Source organism: Lolium rigidum, chromosome 6 (genome assembly GCF_022539505.1).
Source record: "Lolium rigidum isolate FL_2022 chromosome 6, APGP_CSIRO_Lrig_0.1, whole genome shotgun sequence".
Classification (NCBI taxonomy): Eukaryota; Viridiplantae; Streptophyta; class Magnoliopsida; order Poales; family Poaceae; genus Lolium; species Lolium rigidum.
This window is the reverse complement of record NC_061513.1, coordinates 107,857,518-107,882,469: the sequence shown is the minus strand read 5'-3', so window position 1 is coordinate 107,882,469 and position 24,952 is coordinate 107,857,518. Positions and strand designations below refer to the sequence as shown.

Below are 24,952 nucleotides of genomic sequence, written 5' to 3'. Positions count from 1 at the left end.
TCCTTACCCATGATCAACATAATGCAATGATTTCTAAGTGTATGCTACAAAGGGATTCCTCCAATGCTGCTATATAATGTATTTTGAAGTGTCGCATGTGTGGGTTTTTCATGTTGGAAAGAACGACACTTTTCTGAAACATATTTTGTTTTGTTGGATGAGTATGTGCGGAAATGTTGCATCATTTATTCATAATTGCACATGCATTCAAAAAAGTTGCAAGCGATTTTGCATAAACATGTTAAAAGTGTTGCATTTTGGGGTTTCCATTGCGATAGTCAGACATGTTTTTTTTACATAAGAATCATACGGTTAGAAAGACGGCTAGCACCGGCCAAAAAGATGTACACTACATGTAACATTTATATGAAAAGGCAAAATTTATGTACATTCACCTCTATTTGGCAGTCAAGTTTCGCACTAAGACAATCAAGCGCATAGTAGAAAAATTACACTTTTTGCTCTCCGCAACAGTGTTATATATAGACTCGAAAAAGAAGAGGAAATCGACACCTTGTTCCTAACGAAACTAGCTCACAATGTTGGTTGAATCAATTCGTCAACTCAAATTCTAAAACGTCGTGGATTTCTAAACGGTTGAGGATCCACCTGCTGGTGACTAGTTTCTCAGTAAGTGCTACCAGAGAGCCTATCGCCAAGACGTAGGCCAGCAGGTCCCAGGTGGGCGTGTAACTCCCCAGCATCACCAGCTGCGCCACCCTGCCAAACAAGACGGGGATGTCGAACGCGAGGAAAGGGTAGAGCATCCTATGCTTGTACCGCACCCTCAGGTAGTGCTCCGCGGTGCTTGCACTGCGCTCGTGGGGCGCGGCGTCCCAATACATGTCCATGAGCTTGTGCTTCCAGTGCGCGATTTCCCTTCTCGCTTTGTGGTCATGCTCTGGCCACTTCTTCATCCCGAGCTTCTGCAGCGAGCGGTAGGCTTTGACGACCGGAGCGAGCTCCGCGGTCAGAGCACGGTAGCGGTGGTACCGCGTCTTGCGGATGTAGCGGCGGTACGCGAAGGAGTACACGCCATAGCGGTCGGCGATGAGGAGGCTCCGTCTGCCGCGCAGGCCCGCTCCACGCTGGCGGAGAGGAAACCAGAACTTCCGTCCAGTGCCGATCTCTCGTCCCATATCTCTCGTACGTCCGGGCTTGTTCAAGACTTCTCCTTCTTGATTTTTGGATGTGTAAGGGCGTGCGTGTGTCTGCATATATGTAGAGAGAGCACGAGCAAGACACGACGAGGCTACTAGCATCATCACTCGGATTCGGGCTTCCTTTTCGTAACAATGTGGTGGAAATCGTATACGTTTTTTATTTGACACAGACCGTATAGGATTACAAATACGTTCATGTTGTTTGGGCTGGTTCGGGTGGCTATTCGGCCCAAAGCCCAGTCTGAATCCAAATTACTATAGAAACCTGAAATCTAACGAGCGGTAGGTATGCCCGTTCCATCCAGGACCATCGGTGCAGGTCCACTGTAGTCGCGTCGCCTGTGGCTACAGCAGCTTCAGAAAAAATTGAGCGTCCCTTTCTAAGATTTTTGCCTCATCTAATTCCTATTATATTGACTAGCATGAATGGGCGCGGCGGCACGCCGCGCTAACTGTGCAATACCATGGTGGTGATAATTTTAAGACCACATTTAATTTGGTAATTATAATGAACACTTTGCTGAATAAGCTTATAGGTGGTTGATAGTCAAAAGTCTGATACAACTTACATTCAGACCATGTGCATAAAAGGCTGATCCTAAGAATCGATCAAGTAAATAACGGGGCATCGGAAATACACATAAATTAAATATGGTAATAATAACCGAATAACTGGTAATGCATATTGATCATCATACTGTAATGGATGATCAGTTTGTAATTCCACATGGCAATAAAGAAGAAATACCACCGTCGGCATCGTGGTCTTTCCTGTCTCAGAGCGCACCGCCGTCGGCTCAAGAGTTGCAGCGGTGCCGATGTCCGCCCGGTGCTGCAGGCGCTCCTCTATCTCGAGGACGCCGACGAAGAGTTCGTGGCTCGCACGCGCTGGCCTCGGACAGTGGCCGGCCTTATCTGGCGGCAGGAGGAGCGTAGTGCGGCGTTCCAGCTAAAGCCTCGACCACACGGAGTGTGCGCTTGTTTGGCCGCGGGGCGCCATCAGGCATGGCTAGCATGAGACGGCCGCCACCGCCGCTCACGCGCGGACACGCATCCAAGCCCGAAGCATCGTTCAGTCGCACCAATTCTTTTCTTTGTTTCTAAACTGATTCCTTTCCTTTAAAGAAAGAGAAAGAGCAGTTGCACGTGTCCCAAATTTTACAAAAAACCATCACAATCAGAACTTGTTTAACATATGTCTCGTATGACCACTTTGTTGTTGCCACGTCAACCTGACATGAGGACCCACATGTATGTTTCATCATTAGACTAGCATCAGGCAGAAATTAGTGGTATCTGTTACGTGTTAACTAGAGTGATGGTTTTCAAAAAACTCTAATGTAAAGTGATGATTTTTTGTTACACATACCTAAAATGTGGTGGTTTTTTGTAATTTTCTCAACTTCTCAATTTCCTTTCCAGAGACATACTGATTTCCTGCAACATTTGTTCAGCTCCATGTTAGTACAACAGATGCCTGAGCTACCAATTTTTAGAAGGTATCTGAATATTGAACAGTACTCAATGGTAGGAGTTCATATTCCTCAACAGTTATAGTATAAGAGCATCTCCACTCGTCTCCCCGAACAGGCTCTCGGCGTGCCATTTTTTCAACCGGACAGTGAAAAATGGCCCAGCCGCGTCCCCGGTTCCTCATTTTTCGTCGGATTTGGGCTTTCATCCATCCGGCGAGCCCACGCCAACCCCGGCCTACCGGGGAGCGCTCGGGGACTCCGGACGAAGCGAAAGCGCGCGAAACGCCGAGAAATCTCTCCCGCGCTTTCGTTTCGTCTTCGCCGCAGAGGTGGCCTCGACCGGTCAGCGACACGCGCATCGTCTTCCGCGCACGCATCGTCTTCCGCGCACGCATCGTCTTCCGCGCGCAGTAAAGGCTGCCGCCGGTCAGTTCGCCGCGGACGTGTCGCATTCCACGCGGCATTAATCGCCGGCGCCAGCCGCGCCTATATACGCCGCTCCGCTCGCCGCGACGCGTATCCCTGCTCCACTCTCCCTCCACTCTCCCTCCACTCTCCCGATGGCGTTCTACGACGACGACGGCGCAGCCAACAACGGCTTCCCCCGCCGGTCGCTCCACGCGTGGGAGGGGCACCTCCTCCACCAGGCGGGGTACCCCTGCCCGCCGGACACGAGGCCTCCCAGCGGCGGGTGGCGGCTAAGTGCTGGTGGCGTGCCAATCCCGCCGCCGCCCCAGGGCCACGCCCTCGACGCCGCCATCGAGGAGGCTCGGATGGCGATGACGGAGGAAGAACACGCCGACTCGCGCCACCACCCCGAGAACTACACGAGGTGGAACTCCTTCTTCCTCCGGCGGTGGGAGCGGGAACTGGCGTCCTACGACGATGGCGGTGACGGTGGCGACTACACGGTGTTCTACCGCCATTTCGGCATGTAGAGCGCCGTGTTTTAATATTTACAGTTGTATTCCCCTAGCCGAATTCGAAATATAGTCGAATTCTGTCTCTATGTATGAACTTCGCCCTCTATATAGTAAATATCATTAAATTTAGTCTAAATTCGACCGTTTTATGCCGTAGTTTGTCAAGTTTCCGTTTTTCAAATTTAGATCGCCGTCTTCGCTTGAGATCGCGGCTGGGAAACTACTCCTCTCCACGCCAAATTTACGTTCAATCCGGACGTAAATTTCCCCAGATTTGAGCGTGGAGAGAGCAAACGAGTGGAGATGCTCTAAGCGGTCAGCAGTCAATCAGACTTGAACATATTAGTTGGCACATCACAAGCAGTAGTTCCTACCGATAAATATGCCACTACTAGTATAAGTGATGAGCTTTATAGCTTAAAATAATGGTGCCATCTAGTTAACGGGTCACGTGGAAGCTTTCAACAAAATCTGGTGAGCATTTTGTACAATGCATGTTCACATGGTAGCCACGCCCATAGCAGATTGTATTAAGGGATCTGGTAGCTGATAACTAAATTCGTTCTCAGTTAAGTTCTACACCATTTTATTTTTATTGTGATTCGTGCTAGTCATGTGTTCCAACATGAGTTATACCTGAGATTTGATGACATCATCTGACTGAGAAATAATCATGCCCTTGTAATAAACAATGGGGTACCAGACTATGGTGGATATTATGGTAGTAGTGCACTTAAAAAATTACACTTTTTTATCTCCCACACATTGCAATAATAGACTTGGAATAAAGAAGAAATCAACACCTTGTTCGTAACGAAACTAAATTGCAATGTTGGTTGAATCAATTCGTCAACACAAATTCTAAAACGTTGTGGATTTCCAAGCGGCTGAGGATCCACATGCTGGTGACCATTTTCTCGGTAAGTGCTACGAGAGAGCATATCGCCAAGACGTACGCTAGCAGGTCCCAGGTGGGTGTGTACCTTCCCTGCATCACCAGCTGCGCCACCCTAGCGAACAAGACGAGGATGTGGAACGCGAGGAAAGGGCAGGGCTTGTACCGCACCCTCAGGTAGTGCTCCGTGACGCTTTCCCTGCGCTCGTCGGGCGCGGCGTCCCAGTACATGTCCATGAGCTTGTGCTTCCAGTGTGTGATTTCCCTTCTCGCTTCGTCGTCGTGCTTCAACCACTTCTTCATCCCGAGCTTCTGCAGCGAGCGGTAGGCTTTGACAACCGGAGCGAGCTCCGCGGTCATAGCGCGGTAGCGGTGGTACCGCGTCTTGCGAATATACCGGCGGTGCGTGAAGGAGTAGACCCCGTAGCGGTCGGCGATGAGGAGGCTCCGTCTGCCCCACAAGCCCGCTCCACGCTCGCGGAGAGGAAACCAGAACTCCCGTCCGCCGAGCTCTTCCATACCTCTCAGTACGTCGTCTGGGCTTGTTCAAGACTTCTCCTCCTTGATTTTTGGATGCAATAAGGGCGCGCGTGTCTGCATATATGTAGGGAGAGCACGAGATGAGGCTACTAGCATCACTCGGAATCGGGCTGGCTCCTATACGGTGGACCATCGGAGAAATCGTGTCCTATAGAGTACGTTTTTTCTATTTGACAGAAACCGTATACGATGATAATACGTTCATGTTGTTTGGGCTGGCTCGGGTGGCTATTTGGCCCAAAGCCCAGTCTGAATCCAAATTAATAGAAAATGGAAACGACATTCAGTGACGCTGGAGGTTGACCCGGTTTCATTGGTTAAATCCCAAATTTAAAGAAAATAGGTTGAAACCTTATATAAAAGCAAAATGTAATGCAAACGGACTCAGAAAATTATTAAATATGCTATTGAACACATATAGAACTAGGGGAAAACCCCACGAAAAATATCCGTCAGAAAGACTTGCAACTAATTTATTAAGAGCCAACTGATATATACTTTCCATTTTGCACTATCATGACATCCTTTTCTTTTTAAAAAACTATATTTATAACGGATCAAGATATCCAATTAATTAACAAATGAAAATTGACGTTCATGATGCTACAATTAACTACTTAAGTGGTGATCCTTAGTCGTATAACATAATTGAAAAGTATGCATTGTCGTGGCATAGCACTGAAAGAGTGTTGCATGTATGTCGTAACATCCCAACCTTGTTTAATTATATATATTCTTGTTTGCGAGTATTGCATGCATTTAATTTAAATTGAGAAAACTTTGCACTAAAAGATTTCTTGACCCTAGCACCTTCCTATCAGCCTGTTTGGTCCAAAAACCTAGAGGACTGTAAAGAAGAAAACACTAACAATTGGTTGTGCTTCACTCTAATTAATTTTTTGGTTTGAATGGAAGTTTCAAAATGGGTCCCCAAAAATTTGCAAAATCCCCCTGTTTTTAAAATTCTAGATAAACTCTAAAACTCTAGGGAGTTCGTGCAAAATGTCCTTTGTCTTATATCTCCGAACTGCAAGAGGTTTGTGTCCTCCGCGAGACAGCCTGATGTCGTCGCCTCACCACGGATGCGCGCCGCCGCCCCCGGTGGTCTACAAGTACCTAGACATCACCACATGAACCCTAGATCGCCCTCTCTCTTCCTCCCCTTCTTTTCTACAATAGGGCCGAAACCCTAACCCCTAGCCTTCGGCCACCCATTGCCCCGTTGTTCCCTGTGTCTTCGACTAGCAATGAGTATCCCCGGAGCTTCACCTCACCGTGTTGATCCTCCTTATCAACACACGCTTCTCGGGAAGGCCAGAATCAGCCGAATCGGGTCGTCTCCTCCAACTCCGGCCATCAAAGCTCGTCACCGTTCCCGAGATCCTCAGCCTCTTCGTTGCTATCAATGTGCTCCTGGTGAGCTCGCGGTTCTCACTGAGAGGAGTTGTTAGCATAGAACCATCACATTTCCAGCTAAATTTTGATTTTGGTACCACTTTATGTTTTGGGAGCAAAAAACTACCACATTTTGGTGAGGTTTTCGCAAAAAACACTAAACCGGTTCTAAACACGACTCGACAACGAATCTGGCAAGAGAAACCCATGTGCAGGGCTGAAGTGGCATAACTAAAATGGATAGGGACGCATATGTGAGAAAGGTTGTAATTCTTGGACTTTTTTGAAAATTTCTCTTCATCTTCTCCCTTTTCACTCATTCTCCTCCCACGGTGTTGACTCGCCAGGGGAACACGTCGGAGCGCCTCGCCGGAGATGATCTCTCCTTCCTCTGCATAGCGCCGCCCACGCGCGTCCAGGCCACCGCCGGAGAGGCGGGAGGCCGCCCACCCCACGCACGTCCAGGCCTGTCCATCAATCTTCCCCGAACCGCCTCCCCTCAATCCTCCATGACCGCTAGCGCAGCATTCCGCCAGCGACATAGATGTGCCCGCCCCTCCCCCTTTTCCCTCACCGTCGCCGTTGGGGGAGGGCCAGATCCGCCGCTCCCGCAAGGCGCTCGACGAGAAGGACGCCAGCAGCGGGCAGAGGAACGGGCATGGCCGCGGGCACCACCGTCGGGACGGTCATGGACGCGCACCACCGCCGGGAAGGGCATGGCCGGAGGAACTACCGCCGGAATCCTCCGTCCCGACCTCCACCGGCAACCATGGCGGGACCTTGCGAAAACATTATCTGCAACGCCCTTGCGGCAAACGATTCCTGTCCCAGTGAGTTTGCAGGGCCGAGGCATTGAATCGACGTGCGGTGGTGGCTTTCAGGCGAGTCCCGCATCGCTGGTACCTTCCAGGCCGGCGAGTTCGGCATCAGTGGTAGCATCCACGACGCAGAGTTCCGCGTCGGCTTGGGCCTCCAGGGCAGCGAGATGGACGATCGGAGCACGATCGCGAGGCAGGTGGTCACGAGGGCGACCCGGTACTCGGCCTTGGTGCGATGGCGGGGAGGAGAACAAGACGGCCATGGAGCAACCACGATGAGGAAGACCTAGCGGTCATGGCGTTGCATCGGGGAGAAGGGTTGCGAGGGAAGGAGGTTCGCCGAGGGCAGGAGGTGCAACGAGGGTAGGAGGGCCGGCTGCCTGCTTCGGTGGAGTTCGACGACGGTGTGCATGCCGGCAAGAGGGGGTCAACGTGGGACTGCTGGAGGCAGTGGCCACCTTAGATTTTTTTTTTCATATGGGTTGCTTTTCAATCTCATCCTGACTAGTGGGCCCAACTATTCTTTTTTCAGAATGGCCCAAAAATTACAACCTTTCTCACGTATGCGTCCCTATCCATTTCAGCCATGCCACGTCAGCCCTGCACGTGGGTCCCTCTTGTCTAATTTGCTGTCAATTCGTATTAAGTTTACCACTGGACCCAGGAGAAAATTCCAAACAGGTGTCATTCAATTTCTCCATGGCAGATTGGTACATGCCTAAAGCATTGGATAAATTGCATGTTGAATGTTTCTGAACGTCTTTCTCAAAGAGATTCCAAGACAGGTCTCTAGCTTGCACATGAAATGATATCTCTAGAGTCAACTTGCATGAGTTGCATGAATGAATTCATCATTATCTTCAAGGATGTCCCTAGCCTGTTTAAGCTCACCCTCTGTGGCACCCCATAGATGTCTCTTGCAGTATAGTTGACCTAAAACATGAGACAGTGGACAAAGGAACAAAAGAACAAAAAAAGTAATATACATATCCTCAATAGATCTTCTTTCCTGTCAGTAATAAAACTTCTGCTTCAGCACCATCGCCAACTAAGGCTGGTGCCAACGCGGGCGGTAGCCGGGGCGCTACCGCCCGGGGCGGGGCGGGAGGCGGGCTGGAGGCGGGCGGGACGGGAGGGAGGGGCGCCGGCGGGGCGCCGGCGGTGAGCGCCCGCTCCCGCCCGGCCGGCGCCCGCGTTGGCGGCGGAGGGAGGCGGGAGAGGGCGGGAGGCGGGGCGGCGCGATGGCGGGGTTGGGCGGGAGGCAGGCGGGCGGTAGGGCGGGCGAGAGGGGCGTTAGGCGGGCGGGAGGCGGGCTGGATGCGGGCGAGAGTGGGCGGGAGCGGGGGGGAGTGGGGCGGCGGTGCCCAACGGCTAGGCCGACGTGCCGCGACGCGATTGGTCCACGTCAGCTAGCCGTTGCTGATTCAAAAAACCCTATAAATACCCCCATATGTTTTCAGCCATTCCACACCTCCACTCTCCATTTCCACTCCACTCTACACCATGTCTTCATCCAGCAGCAGTTCGAGCGACGGAGTGGAGGGTGATTTCATCGGCTGCATTCCGGCGGGAGTATGAGGAGGAGATGCAAGCCGAGGAGGTGGTGCCAAGACGTCGGCGCCGCCGAGCAGTTCATCGAGCGTGATCGTGTGGGTGCCCACGATCGGCTCTTCGAGGACTACTTCGCCGACGACCTGCAACTATCCTCCGAGCTACTTTCGGCGAAGGTATCGGATGAGACGATCCCTCTTCACGACCATTGTGGCTAGATTGGGTGAATACTCTCCGTATTTCACCCAAAGAGATGATGCTCTCAACCGTGCTTGGTTTCTCTCCCTGCAAAAGTGTCCTGCGGCTTTGCGTCGGTTAGCTTATGGAGCCGGTGCGGATACAATAGATGAGTGGCTTAAGTTAGCTAGACAAACTTCATCGGATTGTCTAGATAGATTCCGTGAAGGCATCATTGATTGTTACGGGGAGACGTTTTGCCGTCGCCCAAGCTGTGGAGGATACTCGGCGGTCGTTAGCGAAAGCCGAGGAGCGTGGCTTTCGGGCATGTTAGGGAGCATCGATTGCATGCATTGGCGGTGGAGGAACTGCCCGGTGGCTCATGCTTGGCCAATTCACAAGGGGAGACATCAAACACCCTACCATAATCTTAGAAGCCGTTGCGTCGTATGATCGTTGGATCCGGCATGCCTTTTTGGAGTGGCCGGGTCCAACAACGACCTCAATGTCTTGAACCGGTCGCCGTTGTTCACCGATGTGCTTAGGGGAGAAGCACCCGTTGTGAACTTCACGGTGAATGGACACGAGTACAACTATGGTTACTACCTTGCCGACGGCATCTACCCCTCTGGCCGGTGTTCATGAAAGGTGTTACTCTTCCACAAAATGAAAAGCGGCGAGTGTTCACTTACGCTCGGTCGGCGCATCGCAAAGATGTCGAGTGTGCCTTTGGAGTGTTGAAGTCTAGGTTCAACATTATAGCGAGTTCCGGGACGCTCCTACTCCGGGCGTACTCTTGGATTGATCATGCGTGCATGTGTCATTACGCACAACATGATCATTGACGATGAGCGTGGACAAAATTTGGACAACATCTATGAGACGAGTTGCTTCAAATGTCGGCCCTGCAATACACCAGCATGCACCACCAAGCCTAGCAGCCGGGATTCGGATGGACACCGAAATGAGGGAGTCACCGATGTATACACAGCTCCGGCATGATTTGATGGAGCATGTGTGGGCTAATTCCTAGATTATGTAATTTTTTCAGATTTTTATGTAATTTTTGTTATGATGTAATCGGTAACAATTTTAGTTCAATAAAATAATTTCCTTGCATTATTTATATTGTTGTAACGTAAACAAAGATATGCTCATGTTGAAGAGAGAAAAGCTGACGTGGAGGAGAGAGAACTAAAGCTGGCACTATAGCCTGTGCATTGGCACCGTGTGGTGAGAGTGGGGTGAGAGTGGAGTGAGAGTGGGCCAAAAGCTGACGTGGCGGGGCGGGAGGCAGGCGGTGCGTTGGCACCAGCCTAATTCGTGCATCACAGCAGCCTGAGTACATAGTGAATAATATGGAAATGATTGCGAATTTTCTGATACTGCCAACAGCCAGACCAGCGTCTACACAAGCCATTACTCATAAATAGGTTAGACCCATGTTACTACGTGATAAGATGGCTATGGTGGTACAAAATTTCCACCAACTCTTTGAATCATTTTGATGGCAATGAAATTACCCCATCCAACATAATTGTCATACCTGTAATATGCTTTCAAGGTAACATCTAAGTACATTCCATGGGGTAAGGAAAGAATCTCCCATGCTGCTTGGCCTGGAGCAATCTGGCCCAATTTTAGCCCGTTTTGTCCCCATGCTTCAAGTGAAACAAAGCCTAGCCCACCAGAACATTGGTTTTCTCCGCTTATAAACTTGCTCAAATTAAATTTGAACTTCTTTTTTAGGAGATTCCTGCGCAATTGGAGGGCTTCTCTTCCATATGAAATGGCCTGAAAAAACAATACAAATGTTTACAGGGAGGCTAAACTATAGAGCAGCTCCACAGTCAAGCAAATTTAATAATAACTGGAGATTTTCCACCAAGGTAAATTGATGAGAGAGAAACAGATTACCTGAAGAAGTTCTCCTCTTGACAGAAGTCTTTTGGACAGATCATAGTACATACAGCCAGCCAGATAGGTCGAGTGATTACTTGAAGGAAACTGCAAAACCAAACAATACAAGATGAATAAAAGAAGAAAGAACAATGCATACTACATTGCTGGAATGCAATTATGCATGTACCAGAACTTACTTCAGAAACAAGGGATGATGCAACTTCATCAATCTCATCAACACTAGCATTGAGACCAAACTGATTTCCAAGGGATTGTTCGCATGATTGAGAAAAAATCAACAGGCCACAAGCACCGAAGAAACATAGAAAGAGAAGGATAATCCCCTTTGAAACAGTTTCTCCAGAATATTGTATTGTGGCAATCAACACCAAGATGCTCTGCCACATAGGAAACAAATTTCTGGTCCACTGGGAGATGACAGCGTGCATGATTAAGAGGCGCCCGTTGATAAATAACATGGATAATAACTTTTCTAGGGGTAAGTTTGCTTGCTTCCATGTCATTGTGATAAGCTTGCAAAGCTCAAATTGAATCTCAAAGCAGCCCTGATATAGAGTAAAAGAGCACATAATTATCTTGCTAAAGGCCAGAAGTTGCATCTTATCAAACCTAATAAGTTTTAGCATGGCCTTACCTTCATCCCCAACAAATCAACCAGAGAACAAAGAAGTGGTACAAGAGTTTCTGATGGCTGTTGAAACATCACACCGGGAGAACAATGATGCGAAGTACCCATCTTGACCACAAGTCAACAGCACTCCTAACACCATCAAAGATTTCCTATTCGAAATAACAAATAAACCATAAGCAAACAAAAAAAAGGCATGTTATGACTAATATACAAATGACTATACAAGCAATTCATATGAAGCAGTTAGCGTACCTTAACTTTTTTTTCCTTGAACACATGCCTAAGCGTGCGTCATTGTAATTGAAAGATTGCTGCACTAGCCAATTGAACCAAAAGTTCGAACTGATGGAAAGAGACTAGGCGGTGTATTTATATTTAACACTCCCCCTCGCGTCTAGGCTACTTTAGTCCTTAGCGTGGGTTCAGTGCAGGCCGCAGAATCTTTTTTCTTTTTGTTTTTAATACTGCGCGATACCATAAAAGATTGTTGCACTAGCCAATTAAAACAAAAGTCCGGCAGTGTATTTATATTCAACACTCTCCCTCACGTCTAGGCTATTTTAATCCTTAACGTGGGTTCAGTGCAGGGCATAGAATTGTTTTTGCTCTGATACCATGAAAGATTGATGCACTAGCAAATTGAACCAAAAATTTAAACTGATGGAAAGAGACTAGGCAGTGTATTCATATTTTTTTCGCGAAAACGCAAAAGCCTTGCGTTTCGATGCATTGATAGATAAAGAAGGTTTGTATGTACAAGTCCAAGAGAGGACCACACCACGCCGTACAACTCAACCCAAAAGACCTAATCTAGGGGAGAAGTTGGCGAAGCCCCCGGGCACCCGCGTCCGCCCATTGTTACGCCTCGTCTTTGATGTTGCTAAGTAAGGAGGTCACCGAGGGGCGCGCGTTGTCAAAGACCGCAACGTTCCTGTGCTTCCAAATCCACCATGCCGTGAGCATGATGAGCGACGATGTTCCTTTGCGCAGCTGGCGAGGGGTGGTCTGCACCGCTAGCGACCACCACTCCGTTATTTATATTTAACAGTAGTTAGAAGAAAGAAGACAAGAGCATACAGGGTGGTAGCAAAGCTACAAAAAAGTTCAGAGAAAAGGAAAATAACTGTACAAGGGTAACTTTGTTAAGCATACCTTAACTTGCTTGGGAAAAAGACTTTGATGTTGGTGTTGTTGTTGTACCTTGCCGCCATGATTTGCCTCCAGGGCACAATGTGCATGCAAGCAGTACACAGTAGCCAGTTCATGGATCACAATCGCATTTGCATCGCCTCGAGATGAATCAGGTAAGTTGTCTTTCTGGTTCGATGGGGCAAAATGAATCTTTGATCTCCCTTGTGGTACGCATAAGGAAATAGGGCGGAAGGGGGCAGCAGGGAGGGGTATGGGGTGCTCACCAGTAAAGATATGGCTTCAGATAAGGAATCAAGACAGCTGCTTATGTTTTGCATCCCAGATGCACAGAGTGCACGTGCTTTTCTAAGTAAAACCTTTGATCTGTGCAGGTCATATTCTTTTGAACAATATATCTCATTCAAGAGAATATCTATTATTCTATTCTACATATTTGCACAGAGCATGGTGGCACGAGATTCCAATGCTCCATATGCTAATAATTCCTGTAAAAACCAGTGCAGGTCAAATCACTTTGCATCAAAAAGAGATAAAAAAAAGACAGATGCACCATTGTTAATCTTCACAAAAGAGACTCTGATACCTGCTCTAATATTAAACCTATCAACTTCTTTGGCAAGGGTGACGGGTAGCCCGTAAGACAGTGATAGAGAAGCGGAGCACTATCAACACGTTGGTCATCCCCAAAATCTTTAGTGTTATCTGAATTTGCATAAGAAAATAAACGAAAAACACATCAACAAAGTGCTCAAAACGGGATAGTTTCTCTAGTTTTTAATGTCAATACCTCCACCCATAACTTGATCAGAACCAAATAGCTTTTGTGATAATCAGACGTGTCACGATAAGCCAACAATTCAGACAGGATCTTCACAATAATATCTCGTATCACTTTTGAGCCACATCTATGGAGAAAATATGCTGCAAATTCCAGGAGTTTGTTTACAGCTTTAGGCAAGTCGACCTGAAAAAATGTACTCATTACAACGGTTGACAATGTTTTTTTGGTAGAGAAACTCATTGCCTTATAATTTTCACAGGATGCAAATTGACAGTGTGGAAATGGGTACATCAAGTGCAAACAATATGTGAGACCTAAAGTGAACCAGAAATCTGCTTCAGGTGACTTAATTGTCATTTCCCCGAAAATGACTTGGTCCATCAGTAATCACAATGAGGTGTGTAATGCTACTGAATACCACAAGCCCATGGTAAGGTATTCATGTGGTGCAAGTTTAAAAGGTTTACGCTATGGATGAGGGAACTCTGTCTGTCAATAGCTAAGTGTATAGCTAAGTGTAAACCACATGTAGGAAATAATAACAATGTTAAGGAAGATAGATTTACAAAGTTCAGAAATTGACAAGTCTTATTCACTTTGAATCACACCACAAATCTCCAAACAAAGAAATCGCACTAATGGTTTAAATTTTGAAAAATTATATATGAACCATACTTCTAGCTTTATGTTTATGTGATTTTGTCAAGTCACCACTTTTACTGCTAAACTTAAGTTGCATTTGCCACTTACTGCAGTGGATTATCATAATCCTGTTTTGCCAACCCACTTTTGTTTATTTTAATGTTTCTTTGACTCGCCTCTGCGTACTTTTGTGTTTAACTTTGTATAGAAGAGATTATTAAATAAGCATAGCACACACAGTTCAGTAGCCGCAAACTAAGCATTAGTGCAGATAAATGTGCAACTGAATTTGAGTGAAAGACAATGTGTTTTATCTGTGTGGACTTGCTCAGTCATAGGGGAGTGGAGCTCTAGATGGTTTAAGCAACAAAACAGTAAATAACTTACACGAAAGTTAGGTAGGAAACAATAACAATGTATACTAAGATAGATTTACAAAGTTCAGCTGTTGGCAAGCCTTATTCACTTCAAATCACACACGCACGTCTCCAAAACAAGGAACCACAGCAGTGGACTCAGGCATATGACGCATATGAACAGTTTCCTGAGCAAAATTTGACAATCCAGTCTAAATTAAAAAAAAATGTGGTTTACAAAGAAGTGTAAACCATAGCTAGGAAACAATGTTTGGTAATACAGATATACAAAGTCCTACTATTGACAAGCCTTGCTCCACCTTTAATCACCACACACACACACACATCTCCAAAGCAAGTAATCGCACTAATAATTTGAATTTTGAAAAATTAGAAACCATATTTCTAGATTCACATTCATGCGGTATAGTCAAGTCGCTACTTTAACTGCGAAACTCTGTGAAGTTTAATGTTCTTCTGAATTTTAGTGAAATAGAACATGTGCCAGCGATGCATTACCTTGACACGTAAAACAGGTTCAATTGCAGTCTTCAACAGGTCATGCAAAAGCTGTATGCTCCCTATCCAGCTCAAATCTACAGAAGAACAAATATTGCGAGCAACCTTCAACCAGAATAAACAGTAAAACCGTTAACCAACCAATATAATTAAGTTATATGTGTTATGGAAATTAATCTGCTAGTGACACCTACAGTGGGCAAGTGCTCCTTCATTTGCGCCTTCTCACACTCCCCTAAGGTTGCAACACAGAATTCACGCACAAGGTAGGCATTGAAAATGAAGACTCAGCAGCCAGGAAAATGGCACAGCGGCTCAGTGCATCCACAAGCAAGGTGAGATACTTCCTGCTGGACTCCTCAACCAGAATCCTGCAAAATGACAGCCTCATAGACTCATTGTCACACAGAGTATCTGCCTAACTGCCTTCTTTGATAAAAAAAAATGCAGAGTTAGCAGAGCAAGGAATCTCACCGGAGCCATGGCCGGAGCTGCTGAACAAGGACGAGTACCCGTTCATAAGGGGCCGCTTCCTTCACCTTGACCTTGCTGGCACAATTAGCAAGGCACGCGGTGAGCTCGATCGCGAGCGTGCTGATTTCAGGGTCGGCGCCAGCCCCTCCCCTGCAGGGCCAAGCCCGGGGAGGAGGGGAGCCGCACTCGCGGCCCCGCGGCGAGGGTTGGCGGCCGTCCGCGTCGGCGAGAGCGCGCAGCGGAGGGCGTCGAGGGTGGCGGCGGCCAGCCTCCGCCTCGGCGCGCGCGCGTAGTGGCCGCGCGCGTAACTCGAGGCAGCACACGAAGCGGCCGCGCTGGAGCAGCACGGAATAGGGCTTCCCGGCAAGGCACGCGCTTCGAGATGGCCGCGCGCCAGGCAGTCCAGGACGAGGCCGTAGATCTCGAGCAGCTCGTCGGCGTCGACCGAGCTAGGGTTCGGGCGGAGGAGCGGCGGGAGGAGATGGAGCGCGCGGCCGAGGAACGGGAGGAACCTCTTCGCGAGAGGGCGGACGGCCGCCGCATCGGGAGGCGGAGGCGGCGGCGCGGCTGCTGGTTGGGCTGCTTCGTCGTCCTCTTGGGCGGTTGGTTGGTGGGGTTAGGGTTCGCGCCGGGCAGGAGGTAGGCGGAGAAAGGGTACCGGAGTCCTGCGCCGGAGCTGGAGAGGAGAGGGCGGCGAGGAGATCCTCGGCGGCGGCCTCCATGGCCGTGTGGGGAATTTTTTTGGTTTTGGCCGTTTGGGCGGAGGAGGGGCGGGAAAGGTTGCGTACTGCGGAAGATTGGAAGTTCCTGGCCCGGACAGGAATGTTCGGCCACATAAATCAGGACCGCGCGGAGATATTTGGGCCCATTCCCGTAAAAAAAGATGTTTGCCCGATAGCTCGGGTGGGCCTTCAACCAAGATTGAAATTCATCTTCTCAAAAAGAAAAAGAAAAAAACAAGAGTGAGATGTTGTTTGATGGTCTCGCTCGGCGGGCTTGTACCTTCTCCATTGGGTATAGGATGAGGAGCTCATGCATGAATGGGCCAATCGGGAGAAATTGTTGACTTGTTACACCACAATAGCTGGGCATATTTTAAAAAAATTACAACACGCGCCACCTCAATGTTACGATGGTACACTCTCCTTTGATTCATAGGATTGGTATATGAATGTGTATGATTTGGATCATATGGGAATTTTTCCTACAATAGTTGTTCAATTCATAGAAACTAATCTTATAGGAATTTTGTAGTGCAAATTCTGTAGGAAAAGAACATTAGGTTATACCTCAGGAATTTTTTTTTTTGGCACAATCAAAGAGAACTCGTCTTTACATGTGATTCAACAAGGCATGGCATCCTAATCCTATTTTTTTTATATTTCTATGTTTTTTCTATCCTATGAATCAAACAGTCCTAAGTCTGTCGGTTGTCGCAGAGCTCTTGAATCCTTTTACGATGAAAAACGGTAAACAAACAAGTTTGCAGTGATTAGTATCACCCATTTTGAAAGCAGGCTGGTTAGGCCCAAGCTCGAAGCAGATGGACGTAATTACAAGAATGGAGATGCAGCTGGCGATGTATTGGCTTGGCTAGCCTCATTCGCCGGTTCTTGCTCCAGCCTTTGGTGCGGTGCGGGGCAAGCGCGCGCGCGCACGCATCAGCCTTCCCACCGCCGCGGCCGGCCGGCCCCACGGAAAAGCTGGCCCCGGAGCGAGGGCGCATGGTCATGGTGGTGGTGGGCGGTGGGTGGTCTCACTCGCGCACGCGCACGTGGCGTCACGTGGCCGGAGTCGTGAGCCGCACTGTTCACCTCGCTCGCTCGCCGGCGACCAAGGCAGGACTGAAGAGGAGCTAGCAAGGCGCACGTACTAGCTAGGAGGGGGCGAGCACGTTACCCCCGGCAAAAGCCCACGGCAGCGCTACCCCGGCCGGCCGGCCACGGCGCGCGCATGTGAGTCGGCTCGACACCCCCCACTATGCTTGCCCGCTTCGCACGGCCCTCTCTCGCTTAATTAACTCGTCGCGAATCTGTGCTCCTTGATCCATCAGGACCGGACCGGAGGGACCTCTCTCTCTCTCTCACTGATTAGCTTGGCTGATCGATCAGTATTATACTAGCTAGAGGCGCTGTGGCCTTGACCGTATACATATGTGAGAGGAATCATGCACGCACGCACGCACAAACGGCCAGCGCGTACGTCAGGGCGTGCACAAGATGCGCGCGCGCGTGAGTCCAGCGAGGCTCGATGATCCGCCCGATCTCCTCCACCGCACACCAGCAGCAGACAGTTACATTGCGCAACGCAATGCTTGTACTCCGTTCGCAGGCAGAATTACAGCGCTCACACAGCGCTCTGCCGGTGGGCAGAGGCGCAGGAGTCCGCGGTACCGAGGCCGGGGGCGCACACATGCTCCGGCGCCAGGAGCATATTCACCGGTGCCAGTAAAACCTTGTCAACCCGGCAGCAGCGTAATCACGGCACCCGATGGCAGAATGTGCAGTATAATAGCCTTCCTTCCATTTGGATCGCCAACTCCTGCCCTGCGCCTGCGTGTCTGGGATCGCGAGAGCCCTTGGATCCACGCAATATTCTACTCTGCTCCGGTCAGAATTCAGAGCCTCTCGCTCGTAGCATTCCTCCCCCGGGGCCGGGCGTCTCTCTCCTCTATCTCGGGTTTCTCTATTGCCACACCCCATGTGAGCGTGAGCGACGGAGCGCCTCCGCGCGTCGCCGGGCGCCCTGCCGCCCCGATCGAGCACGGCGCCTCAGTTTTATACCAACATCCACTTGTCGCCCAGCGACCCCTCGCACTTGACAGTCCCGCTGCTCTTACCGAATTCCCCACTCCACCGCCTGCATTACTTCGGTCAGCGTCCATGCAGACATGCGTACGAGACAGGAAAAATGCACGCAGTACTTTGTACCACCGTGCCACCGCCGATGTGACGGTGGCCACAACGATTACCAGTACCGCCGCAGTGGAAGGTCAACAAACGGTTAAGGTCACATATTACCACCCCTCAACTGCACTCCATCCAAGAAGCCGGGAACAAAGACCTACCACAACGGTGCGCAGAAATAACACAATGCCACCGTAAATGAGGGTGGCTACCGCAATGGATTACCACCTCTCACATATTATCACTACGCCACACGTAGTGGGTAAGTTTGACGTACCCGAATGAACTCCCACATATGTACAACGTAAAGTATACTAGCGAGTTGTTTATCTATACGCCCACCGTCCAGCAAAACAAAATACTTGCGACGCAAGAGCTGTGCGTAACGGTGAGGTGGAGCTACTCATCAAAGAAAATTTCAAACGCACAACCGTGTGCGGAGAATTTGAGGAAAAGTCCGCTCAAAAAAAGTGTAAACATGAATACGAAATTTACAATCTACACCTAACGAAACTCGAAACCGACTGTACGAATGCACTCATACCATCGACCCGCATCTTTTTCACGTATAACTTATGCTGAATCAAAACGTGGTTGTGTTAATTAGAAGAGAGCGGGTGAAACGGGTTAAGGAAGAGTTAACGGAAGCAAAGGAGGTGCAAAGCATGCATCCATGGAGCAACAAGGCCATGGGCGGGCCCAAGACTTTATAAATGGGTATTCAAAATAAAAAAATACTAACAAAAGTAGGAAAATAGTGAGAAAATCAGGGTTTGCATGCTATCTTCCTCTAGCCAACATACCAACCACATGATTGTGTCAATACTTGCACTACTAGAAAAAGGCCTATAGCCGCAACATTATTGTCGGCGCACCCAAAAAGGTGCCCGCCAGTGCTAAATACTACCGACAGCATGTTTCGGGCGCGCCGGTGATGACCCAATACCGCCGGCGCAGAAAAAAATTAGTGCGCCGAGGATAAGGGTGAACCAGGTCCATGCCAAACTGAAAATCGAAGTTTGAAATGATGAACCTTGGTGGTGCGCCGGCGGTAATCAAAGAAATTGGTAGAAAATTCAAAAAATAAAATCCTTTGAAATTTCCATGTATTATGTCATCTAGTTTTAGCGAAAATTTGAAAACATGAATTTCGATATATCATGCAAAATGGTGTCATGTTTTGGTAAATCGGGATTTCTGGTTGCATACGACCTCCGATGAAAAACTTTTTTATATCAAAATCTATCAACGCAAAATTTCCTATCCGAATTCAACCACCTACGGTCGTTTGGACAAAGATTGGATTCGTCAAATTAAAAACATAAATAGAACTTTTTTTGAGGTTAAGATTTGGGTGAAAAAAATAGGAAAAATTATTGCCGGCACATCCATATTTGGTGCGCCGGCGGTAACCTATGCTATATATAGTGCAAACCAACCCGCGGTCCTCACTTTCCCCTCTTGCTTCTCTTTTCCTCCTCATCCTCCTCCTCTTCTACACCGACGGACTCCTCGAGCTGCTCCGGTGACCTACTCATCTGCATGGCCTCCTCCTGCACTAACGGCCACGGCGTCATCTGGCCTCCTCCACCTCCTCCGGCATCCTCCACCTCCGGCCTCCTACTCCTCATCCAACTCCTCCTCCTCCTCCTCCTCCTCCTACACCAGCGCGGCGATGCGACCAAGACCTCAGGATCTTCCGGCCTCCTCCTGCACCTCCTACACCGGCGCAGAGACGACAACCATGGTTCACGAGGTTTGAATTTTTTTTCTTGTATAACTTACTGCCGGCGCACTCAAGAGATGCACCGGGGATAACGCGTGTTACCGTTGGCGCACCAGCAGGTGCACAGGCAGTAAGCCATTACCACCTGCGGGCTCTAGTGGGTCGGCAATAGCCTTTTTTGGTGTGCCGGCAATAAGCCTTTTCCTAGTAGTTTTGGATTGCATTTTATATAATTTACACAATAATTGATAGTTGTATCATATAATTTAAAAAGTTGGTAATTTTTTTGGGTATTCACCTTTTTTTAGAACAATCTGCTAGGCTTTTATTGATTCAAGACGTTGTTTACATGGGATGGTTACAGAGTTTGGAGTACCCAGCCACAAATGGCGCCCAACTCTATGTGCTAACGATTGCCTAGCTAGGTTGTGGGCTTTAAAATTTGAAGCTTTACCTTCATGCACTATAGAACAATTCTCAAAGTGTGTAGAACGTGCCTTAATCTTCCTTAGTATCGAGCTATACTTTCCAATTGCTCCGTTACCACATTTTGACACTCCAAGGCAATCTGAAAGTTGCTAAGAGCCAGGTCCTCAGCTAAGGCTATACCTTCTCTGCATGCTAAAGCCTCCAGGCTTTCAGAATCAGATAAATCAGATATAACTAAGGTCGACGCTTCTAAGAAAAGACCAGAACTGTCTCGACAAATTGCGGGTGCCACACCCTTATTTCCTTCCCTTGACACATCTACATCAACATTAATTTTTGCTAGTCTTGGTGATGGTGGTTTCTAAATCCGGACCGTACTCACATTCCTGCTATCGACCTGTATTCATGGATATTCACCTGAATACCCATGAATACATAGGTCCACCCATACAAGGCTGGTATATCTTCACGAATGCGGGTCAAAGCGCCTCCGACCTATCAAACGACGCGCCCCGTTAGCGTTTTTTTACCGCCACCTACCGGTAACATGCCTACGAGTCACATATTACAGATTTACAAACAAACGGGTGCATTCGCCAGTGTGGCTTGCGGACGGTAGCCTGCTCTGATTGTCTGGCCTTGTTCTGTCTTCTGTGCCGCCGCTTCTGACTTCTGACTGTCACTTCTAGTTACGACGTCACGTACGCCAAAGGTAAAACGAAGCTTCACCTGGCCACTTGGCAAGGCTGCTGCAGGCAGGGTGTGTGCAAACTGCAAAATTGCTTATCCGGAAATCCACGGAAAGGTGTGGTGGTGCCCGCGCGAGGTGCAGCGCAATGATGAAACCCAACTTAACTATACAGAAATTTTTACAGCGGGGGAACCGTCCGATTGGATCCAACAGCTGATAGGTAGGCTGGGCATCTAATTTTTGACGCGAGATTCTAAGGATCACGTGCACGTTCTGACGAACGGTGGGTGGGCAATGGCACTCTTGCCTCTAGCTTTGGGTAACTTTGCTAGTTCGGTTGTGCACACAACAGATGTGACATGAGTGCAACTGCATGCCATGGCTGATGAGTGAGGAGATTCATCCTCCTTGATCACGCCTAATAGCGGACATTGCATGAATGAGAATTTATCTCATGAATTGGACAAAAAAAGCTTGTTTTCATATTCTAGGAGCGGAAAAAGAAATAAAATGAGAGTCTTCTTGTATTACATAAATCTAAGAAATAAATACAAAACTAGCTCTCTACTAGAATTAGTTTCTGAGGGGTACTAATTAGGAGAAAACTAACAAACGGGCGAAACAGGAGAGGAGCATAAACAAAGCTGACACGAAAATTTCGAGCTGAACAAACAAAAAAGCATACAGTCTAAGCAAACGGGAGAGAAAGAAAAAGGTTGGGAAAAGTAACTCCTAAGAAAAAAAAAATTCTGCATGCAGTTCTTCCGATTTTTCTGGTTCCTGGGGTTTTAGCTGCTTCTTAATTATTCCTGGCCTGCGCTAATCGATCAGTTCTAGCACGCGATCGACACGTCTACATGAGCTGCTGCCGGTAGTCCGACCCTAGGTGGTGGTGGTGGTGGATGAGGAAGTCGTCGCCCCCGCCGACGAGGGGCGGCGCGGACGGCCCGTCGAAGAGCAGCGAGCTCTGCATGTGCATCAGTCCTCCTCCGACGCCCGCTGGGCCACCGCCTGCAGCGTTGAAGTGGTGCTGGTGGTGGTGGTGGTGGTGCGGGTGCATCTCCCGCTGGCGGCGCAGCTCCAGCACCTTGCGGTGGGAGTTGGAGTGCCTGGCGTTGGAGAAGGTGGGGCTGGCCGCCGGCCGGTACTCCGGCACCAGCCGCCCGGACTTGTACCGCACCCCGCACGCGTTGCACAGCGTCTTGGGGCCCATGGGCCCGGTCCTCCACTGCGGGGTCTTGTCCGTCTCGCAGTGCACGCACCGCCGCCCCTCGTTGGCCGCCGCCGCCACGCCCGAGGGCGGCGCTGGCGCGGTCGCGGGCTGGGCGTGCGATGGCGGCGGCGCCACGGACTCCTTCTTCTTGGCTGGCTTCGACGGCCGCTTGACGTGGAACGCGTGGTCGGACACGCCGGACTCCGCGGGCGAGATGGCCATGGACGCCGGGGACGGCGGCGAGGCCGGGGGTGGCGGGAGGACGAGCAGGCGGGACGACCAGTTGCCTGGCGCGACGCGGGACCGCTTGCTGCGGGCCTTGGCGGGCACGGGGCCCTCCGGCAGGAACATGCCGGGCTGCGCCGCCGCGGCGGAGGCGGAGGCGGCCGTTGGAGGAGCAGCTGGCTGCCCGTACTTGGCCGATGAGGAGAAGCCGCCCGAGGGGATGCCGGAGATGAGCTGCAGCTTCTGGAGGTCCTCGGTGGCGAAGCTCTCCTCGCCCTCGCCCATGTAGTTGGACAGCCATTCCAGCTCCGCCAGCTGATCGTACTGCGCAGGATGAATTCACACACCAAGTTTAGCAAACTGATCATGAGTGCATTATTTGCTTCGTTTCAGAATTGTACAAAAAAAAAAGTAAACTTGGGAGAACAGAATTCGTCTTTTAGCAGTTTGGCGAACAGAATTCTTCTTGTGTGTGTGTGTGTACATTACAGTGTGTCCAGCTAGCGCTGCACTAGAAAGCTTCTATTTTTGGTACTGTACAGTGCTATTTACGAGGGGCAGCTGTTTCCCATTTCGGTTACTGCTTGTGCGAGAGAAAGAAAAACTGAAGTGGAGTTGCATAATTCTGGGGTGAGGCAATTTTTGGAGCGGTTTAATGGAAGGAATATATTATGGAATCTCGCAATTAATATCGCCAGCCACCGCTGAAAAATCGGTGTTCGTTTCTCTCCTGCCCGTAATTTAGTTTCCGTGACAAAAACCAGAGAAATTCAGACGGAAAAAGTTACGTACGAAAATGAAGGGGGAATAATCAACGGTCCAGAGGGAATTAGAAATTACCGGCTCGCAGAGGCCGCCGGAGAAGTCGCCGTCGGCGAGGCCGGAGAAGGAGTTGCTGCAGCTGTCGAGGGCGGTGACGGTGGAGGAGTCGGCGGACACGTTCCCGAACCCAACCTCCTCCTTCTTGACGGTTACGGCGGCGGCGCCGAGCTGGAACGCCGGCGCCTGGGCGGCCTCCCCTTGGTCGTCGTCGTCGTCGTCGCACGGCAGCGCGAGGAGGTCGTCGACGACGAAGATGTCCGCGCAGGGCTTACTGTCACGGCCGTAGTAGCCGCCGTGCGCGTCGTACTCGGACGCCGCCGCCGTCGACTCCATGGGTGCGCCGGTCCGCCGCGCGAGAGAGTTAGCGGTAGACGCAGCTGTATGTATCTATCTGCGGCTATGCGTTACTCGGCGCTCTTTTGTTCGGTGTTTCAACAACGTGTGCGCGAGGAGAGGGGAGGTGGAGTAGGGTTTAATTGGCGTGGAGCTCTGGAGGAGGAGGTCAGCTGCAGGGAACGATTCTTAAGGAGTAAATAAAGCGCCGAGCTGCGAGAGCCACTGACTCCTACTAGTCTCTCCCTGGTGGCAGCAGTACTTTCTCGAGGACACCAGCCAGCCAAGTTTGTTATCGGCAGTAAAACTTCGAGAGTTACTACCTAATTAGCCATCTACCCCTAATCTATTTACGGTTTATGCTCGTCTCCGCCAAGTATATTCGACCCTTGGCTGCGCGCGCGCTTCGTGCGACGCACCTGCAACCCCAGCTGGAGTTTCGGCGTGGAATGTAGATTCATGCTGTCTTCCTAACGTGTTACTACGTACTGTATAAACCTGTCTGACGAGGCAGGTGGATTCTGTTCTGCGGGGTGGCCGTCACGTGGTGGTAATTTCGATTAGGGTGACGGGTTGATCGGGATTACGTTTGTTCTCGGCCGTTAGCTTCGAGCCTACTACGAAGCTTCCTTTTTTTACCCTACGCGCGTGAAAGGTTGAGAGCATTGCGCGTCCAACAGCATTTTGTTACCACGAGCTTAGCTATGGATATTCGCATCGCCAACTGCTCGATGATGCCGGTGGCAGTTTTACTTGCGAAGAGACCGGAAATTTGAGAAACGGCGAGTAAGAGAAAGCAGAGATAAATAACAAAAAAGAAAACATGGTTGTAAGCCGTTATGAGTGGATTTCAAATCAGCAAATCCTGCATATATATACACCTTCTCATGTACTGGAATGCAATGTACTTCGAGAAAGTGATGTGACAATCCTGACAACTTTGAAACTATAATAAATAAATTTATGGATTCCTAGTTGCATGAGTATTGCAAGATTTTCTCTATGTATATATGACATGTGCTGGGTTGTGATATTTTCCGTACCACAGCCCAAATAATCCCCATAGCCTTGGAGCGTTTGCATTTCAATCCATGGGTGTTCCGCTCACCTCGAGCCGCCGATGTGGCGTACAATCCATTTCGACAAACCTAGACCAACTGTGACCCAGTAGGACCCATAAATATATTTATGC

The 24,952-nt window shown here is 49.4% G+C and overlaps 1 protein-coding gene across 1 annotated transcript; it reads right to left on the bottom strand.

Moving 5' to 3' along the window:
* Window positions 1-21,733: 21,733 nt before the first annotated feature.
* On the bottom strand, window positions 21,734-23,760 carry LOC124659133 (GATA transcription factor 12-like). Its single transcript, XM_047197067.1, has 2 exons — window positions 23,446-23,760; window positions 21,734-22,929 (listed from the first exon to the last, which is right to left on the bottom strand). The coding sequence occupies exons 1-2, from the start codon at window positions 23,758-23,760 to the stop codon at window positions 22,021-22,023; spliced, it is 1,224 nt and encodes a 407-aa protein (XP_047053023.1). The 3' UTR covers window positions 21,734-22,020.
* Window positions 23,761-24,952: the final 1,192 nt, after the last annotated feature.